The sequence below is a fragment of the Triticum urartu genome, unplaced genomic scaffold (genome assembly GCF_003073215.2).
Source record: "Triticum urartu cultivar G1812 unplaced genomic scaffold, Tu2.1 TuUngrouped_contig_4845, whole genome shotgun sequence".
Taxonomy (NCBI): Eukaryota; Viridiplantae; Streptophyta; class Magnoliopsida; order Poales; family Poaceae; genus Triticum; species Triticum urartu.
In genome coordinates, this window is record NW_024115468.1 from 1 (window position 1) to 6501 (window position 6501).

The 6501-nt window shown below is 42.2% G+C and overlaps 1 protein-coding gene across 1 annotated transcript; it reads left to right on the forward strand.

The window, feature by feature from the left end:
- Positions 1–7: 7 nt before the first annotated feature.
- LOC125528400 (transcription factor bHLH111-like) lies at positions 8–1865 on the forward strand (the record flags this gene model as incomplete). The annotated part of the gene is made up of 6 exons (XM_048692884.1): positions 8–244; positions 356–478; positions 562–639; positions 738–803; positions 1241–1279; positions 1375–1865. Coding segments are annotated over 6 exons (690 nt in total), but the record flags the coding sequence as incomplete, so codon positions are not given.
- Positions 1866–6501: the final 4636 nt, after the last annotated feature.

Consider the following 6501-nt stretch of genomic DNA (forward strand, 5'->3'; position numbering starts at 1 on the left):
CCGCCAGCGGGAGGTTGGATCTGCCATGAATTCATTCCTGCAGAAAACGCTTCCTACTAGTGTTGCAATTCATGGAAGCCCTCTGGGTTATTCTGGCTCTGGGAGTGAAAGGGTTTTTCAGGAGGGCCGAGTAATGCAGGTTTCATTTGGTGCTAGGATTTCACCAGATGCAATCTATGCTAGTGGTTACAGATCAAAAACAGAATTGTCAGATACCAATCAGCATGAGCAACGTACTGTTTCGGTAAGATTGGAATGCTAAATTGTATTGCTAAGTAACGGCAGAGTAGAAGTTATTGCTGTTTACAATGTGCTCTACAATCTACCTGTGTACATATGATTCTTGAATTTGCAGGCAAGGACTGGTACAGATCAAAGTGGTGCTGCACGTGATCCTAAGAAGAGAAAATCAGAGGAAAAGTTGGCAGGCAACGGAAAGAGGTCGAAGAAAGATACTTCAAGTAGATCACCTCCCAAGGTAACTAACAATGAAGATTATTTGACGAACTGGTTTAAACTCTCTGAGAAGCATCCGATCAACTTATTTTGAGCCAAACACAGGCAGAAGTGCCTGATATGAAGTTGGGAGAGAGAGACAAGATCATAGCATTGCAGCAGATCATCTCACCGTATGGGAAGGTACAAATTCTGCAAGTATTGCTAAGTGAAAATAGTGAGATGACCTTCCATTCTTCTCTTTTTATTGCTAACTCCATCTAAAATTTGTATTTTATCAGACAGATAGAGCATCAGTGTTGTATGAAACCATCAAGCACATCGAATATCTACATGAGCAGATACAGGTTGATATCATCATAATCCTTTTCAGATAAGCCGTATGTTTTGACTTGCAGATGTTACTGCCAAGGTTTCAAAAAAATGTTCTGCAGCTGAGCCATGTAGATACGTCCTGTAGCATAAGATACAATGAATACTCACACCGACGGTTTCACATTATCGTTGCACTTCACTAAGCATTTGCTGCCTTGACTTGCTATGCCTGTTTGTTGGCGGATTTCCATGCCATTCTTTTTCTTTCGAGAATGAGGATTTCCATGCCATGTCAAGTCTTGTCTAAAGAAAGATGATGTTGTCGTCGTCTATAGAATAATTAACATAAAGAATAATGTCACTCACACAGTCACGAGTCACAACCAGCACTACACCTTTTCTAAAGTTAGGTAATAATGCCAACTGTTAGTACCATGCTGACTGCTTGCCCCTTTTCTGATTTGGACAGCTATTGAGTGAACCCTACATGAAGAATAGCACAAACGAGGTAGTGGCATTGAATTTCAGAGATATGTATTTTTCTCTTTTCTAAACCGTCTTAAACGTACCTGGTAATGACTTGCTATCATAAACTCTTTTCAGGTGCCCTTTCAATGGGGAGGTAAAGAGGAGGATTTGAGAGGCAGAGGGCTTTGCCTGGTCCCTGTTTCGTGCACCCCGCAAGTTCTCCAGGATAATAGCCTGCCGGACTGCTGGACGCCGGTGTACAAGAGCTCCCGGTACCAATGATCCCAGCGATCGCATGTTTCCTTTATCACCTCTACTTGTCACGCTCATGAATTGGTTGGGGTGTTTACGACTTTACGGATAGTCGGTTATTTTGCTTGCGTTCTCCTTGTTTTTACTTTACTATACTAGTTTTGTTTCCGCTGTATTGTATGGTGGCCGATGTGTAGTATAGAATAACAAAGTTGGGGGTCTTAGATCTTTGGCTTTGTGCGAAAACGGTGCCGATTCAGGCTTAGCACTCGCTATTAGGAGAACAGTATAACTATTTCCGTCTTTTGAAGGTTGAACCGCACTGCTTGTACTCGATATTTCGATGGCATTTTACCCTTTGATTTGATTTGCTACTTGATGGCACGGCTGTTAGCATAGATATGCAGGTATGCACGTCCAAAAAAAGAGAGGAAATATATGTTTTTTTTAGAAGAAAAAGAGGAAATATATAACTCCGCCTATGTTGTCGCAACATAGCCTGTCCTAAACCGGATAAAGGAGGAGGGTTGTGATAGGCTTGGTGAGCTAACATAAAAACTCAGCCACTCTTATGAAGATGAAACCTGAAAGATTTTCATTGGGGCGTAACCTTCTCAGCGACGCGCCACATTGGATATGGGTTTCACCTCTAGCCTACCCCAACTTGTTTGGAACTAAAGGCTTTGTTGTTGTTGTTGTAAAAAGAGGAAATATATGTTTTTTTAGTAGAAGATGAAATATCTGTAGCGACGTGTAGGCAAATTATGGGCCAAATGAGACCTGCGTCTAAACTAGCCATTTTCATTTGTGACATCTGGACTTCCGATAACCATTGGGCCACGTCGTGAGCCTGTTTGAAACGCCGGGGAAAAAGCCCAAATGGGAGGGGTTCTAAGGAATTACCGCCTTTTAGCCCTTGTTTTGATTTGTAGGATTTTAAAAATGTAGTAATAATAAAACACAAGAATATAATAGAATTTTAGAGGGAGTATGTGCTAAACAAAGGGTTGTGAAACACTAGCAAAAAATTGACAAAAATGGTGTTGATTTGCAAGAATAGTGAGAATACAGTAAAAACACAGTCTAATGAACGTTAAAACACAAGTAAAAGTAAGGTTAGATCGTTAACAACAACTTATGGCCTTTGCATTATTCTTTGCATAGAAATGCAAGAAAGTGGTTTGAGTGAATTGTAAAATTCTTTCATTTTCCCTTTTAAACTCAAACCAAAGGAAAAAAATCCTCTACTTTTCATATGTACAATTCTTTAAAGGGAAAATCTATTCTTTAAAATCAAATGGATGAATAGTGTCATAAAAACAGGTGTCTGTATTTCCTCCACTTTCCCTATAAATCAAAGAGTCCTTTGTGCTTTTCGGTATGAAGGAATTTGTCCTTCCCAATCACGTGGAAAGTTTCTCGCATGCGCAAAAAAAGTTGCTAAATCATGCATCCCATGACCCAAGTTGGGATTCATCTGTGCATGTTTGAACCCACATACACAAAAACAGAAGCTAGTGTCGATATGTTCTTATTTTTTTAACTACTATATAGAATCCACGTGAGATTATTTCCCGGATTTCTTATCCAACTCTATGGCCACAATGTTTTTATTTATTTTTACCTCTGTTCCTTTTCATTTTTATTAGCTTCAATCCAAATGGAGCCTCAACCTGTAAGATCTAGATAATGGTAGGCCCACATGTTGAAGGGGAAAAACTATGAAAATGTGCTTTGTTTTCTTTTTCTAAAGGATAAGTATATTTTTTATCCCTCAACTTTTTTGAAAGTATAGAAATGGTCTCTCAACTGCAAAACCAGCAAATCTTTGTCCCTGAACATTCAAAACCGGATAAGTTTAGTTTCTTAACTTTCAAAATCAGATAAGTTTAGTCCCTCATGTCGCTTTGGGTGGTTTTTTGCCGAGTACAGTGTTTTCGGCATGATGCCGCTCCTCCCGGCCGAGGCAGCGCCCAACTCATGGTCATTCTGTTGTACAAAGCTAGCCTCGTACTTCCTTCCTTTGTTCGAAAAAATTTGTCCCAAGCTTATCTCTTAAATGGATGTTTTTAACACTAATTTGATGATAGATACACTCATTTGAAGGACAAATTTTTTGAGACGAAGGGAATACTAGCTCATCAATCCAGTCGTGTATAAAGCAAGCTCTCCCTGATGCGCTTCTGGCTGTTGAATAATTAGTTAGGCCGTTGATTATTTCCCGTTTTCTTCTCACTCAGTTAGCAGGACAGGAGCTCACTATTTTGTGTGGAGGCCGTACACGTCGAGTCCGGCAGCTGCCTGCATGTTGCTGCAAGTGTCCACCTGCGCCTGCGCGTCTAGTTTTTCGCTGCACAAACCAGTCGAGTCCTAGTGTTCATCAGAGTGCACCTGAGCGTGTGAGTTGAGAGCTAACACTGGCCGGTGCTTTTGGCGCGAGAGGAATCAGCTTAGATCAATTAACGTGCATAAGCAAGCTAGCTGTCTGCTGTGCTTTTGCTGCGTACATGCATCAACACTAGAAGCAAACGCGCGCGTTGCTGCGCCGTTGGGTCTTATCGGTTTGGTTTATGTCACATTTTCCTTTTGGCGCACCCTCTTTTTTCTCAAGTTATTTCCCATAAACTGAATCATCATGGGCCATGAACTGTATGTTCAGTGATCTTCCATATGATTGAGAAAGTGATGCAAATATTTAATGCATCGGAGAAATATATGAGGAAGGAGCACTACAGTTTATATTCCACCCAATGAACAATACATGATTTATGAAAATATTTCAATAGATAAACTGCATGTGGAACACTCGATATATCAATCTCTTGTTCACACTTGTGTCACATTGTCCATTTCACAGGCCCAAACAGCTAGACCGAGACCGATTCTACTGTAGAAATCATATTGGCGAGCATACTTTCTCAGTCCAATTTAAAAAAGAAAAGTTTAAAAGGAGTTCTGAAAAGAAGATTTCCAAAAAAAGACTGAGGATTTCTTCTTCTTGGCATGGGCGTGATGCATGTCCTCTAAATACTTCAGAAATGTTATATGCTAGTTTGAATACAAATTTACATTGATATGATTTATCAAAAAAAAAAACTGATCAGTATATCATGTAAAAGAAGTCAAATACTATGCGAGAACATAAATCCACAACAATGTTTAGCTGTAAGAATCATAAGACACAAAATTATATTTAGAAAATCTGCAGAATCAACATGAGAACAGCTGAAGGGTAACTTGAGATTGGAACATTATTGAAACCTGAAGCATGTTAAGGCCAAAAAGAAAATTATTGAAGGATAATAATTACTAATGAATGATGAATTCAGTTCTGACAAGAATTACATGCTACCATCTTTTACCTAAATGGTAGGGACATGCAATGTTCACAAGAACACTATTTGGCTCAGAAAATTTACAATAGCTTACAGAATAAGCTGAATGCCAATTCAGACTGGTACAGACTGTAAATAAAATATACAAAGCTAATTGAACTACACATATAATTCTTTGAGTAACCGGTTGGTATGGATTGAGCATAGAGTACATCAATCAGCATTGTGAGCATGGTTAAAAGAAGAAACTTGTTCACCGGATATTAATGGATAACATTGCTGTATACTATAACAGAAAAAACAAGGGATTGGCTAGTTCAGAATGTCATCATGGAATAAACAATAATCCTAAATCCTACTTAGCTTCAGCAAAAATTACATAATAATTAATCAGCTACATATTAAACCAAAAGAAAGGAGATGGAGAGATTGAAAACATCTTGGCAACCCACATTGGCTTTCGGAATTTCACATCAAAGTGAACAATTTGGTAAAGATATACTTCGCCTTCTTTGTAGTAGCAAACCTGCAAGAATTCATGAGCATGCAAAGGTTAGATTGTCACAGCACGCAGCATAAAAGAAGCAAGTTGTAGAAAACCACAATGCAATGTCGTGTACACTCCTTGTTTAACTGTTGTATCGGTGTTCCGCGGCCACGCGACTCCCAGCACGAAGAGGTTCACTGTGTGATGCTCTGCCTGGAGAAAATAACAGGGACAGGTTACAGACGTTAACAGGTGACCCTCGGCTGGGCAGCAGGGTACGCCGTAGGCTGTCCTGAAGACAGCTCCAGAGCTCGTGGAACACGTCAACGGCCAAACGCGGCAAAGCATGTGCTCGGTGCTGCCTCGTCCCGGCGGACTTGGCGCCACCGCCGCATTCGTTTGTTGGAATTCCTCGCCGTCCCGTGGAATGCCTCAGCCGTACGCGCTGCCCTCGTCCTCACCCGCCTGCGCGCTCGGCTTCAGCGGCGCCTGGGGAGGTAGTTGCGGGGCTCGGGGACCATGGAGAGGCGGCTACGACGACGGCTAGCGTGCTCGTCGATCTCTGGGATATGGGGCTCCAGCAGCGGCAGGCAAGCCCGCCAACATCATGAAGACGGCCACCTCCATCAGCATGAGATCCAGTGCGTCTCGAGGATGGTAGCGCCTTGGGAGAGAGAAATCGTGCGACAATGACGATCTAGTGGTGGTGAGCGGCGTTGATCTGGCCGAGGGTTGCGAGATTCGGAGGTCGCGCATTGAAGCGACACATTAGAGGTCCACGGCGGCGGCGACGGGCCCTAGTTGCGTCCTGACCCTGACCGACGGGGTCCACCAGGTAAAAAAAAGCCTCGAGCTCTCCCAGGGCTCTATTTCCTGGGAGCTTGGTAACTTTATAGATGTATAATCTTTTTTTTGAGCATTTATAGATGTATAATCTACGAGCGGACCACATCAAGCCAGCGCTACACACAAAAAAAAAAAGCCATCGCTACAAGCCTACTCTCGCCGGAAAGTCGCGTTGCCGCCGTCGAGCAGGCTGGCACCCGGACCATCTCGCCATCGGCAAAGTAAGACAGGCATATGTCGCAGACAAACGCGCACTGCTGCTCCTCTGCTTGTGCGTCCGTGAGGCGGTGTATACCACACCACCAGCACCTCGGCATAAAAACCACCTAAAACAGCACGAGG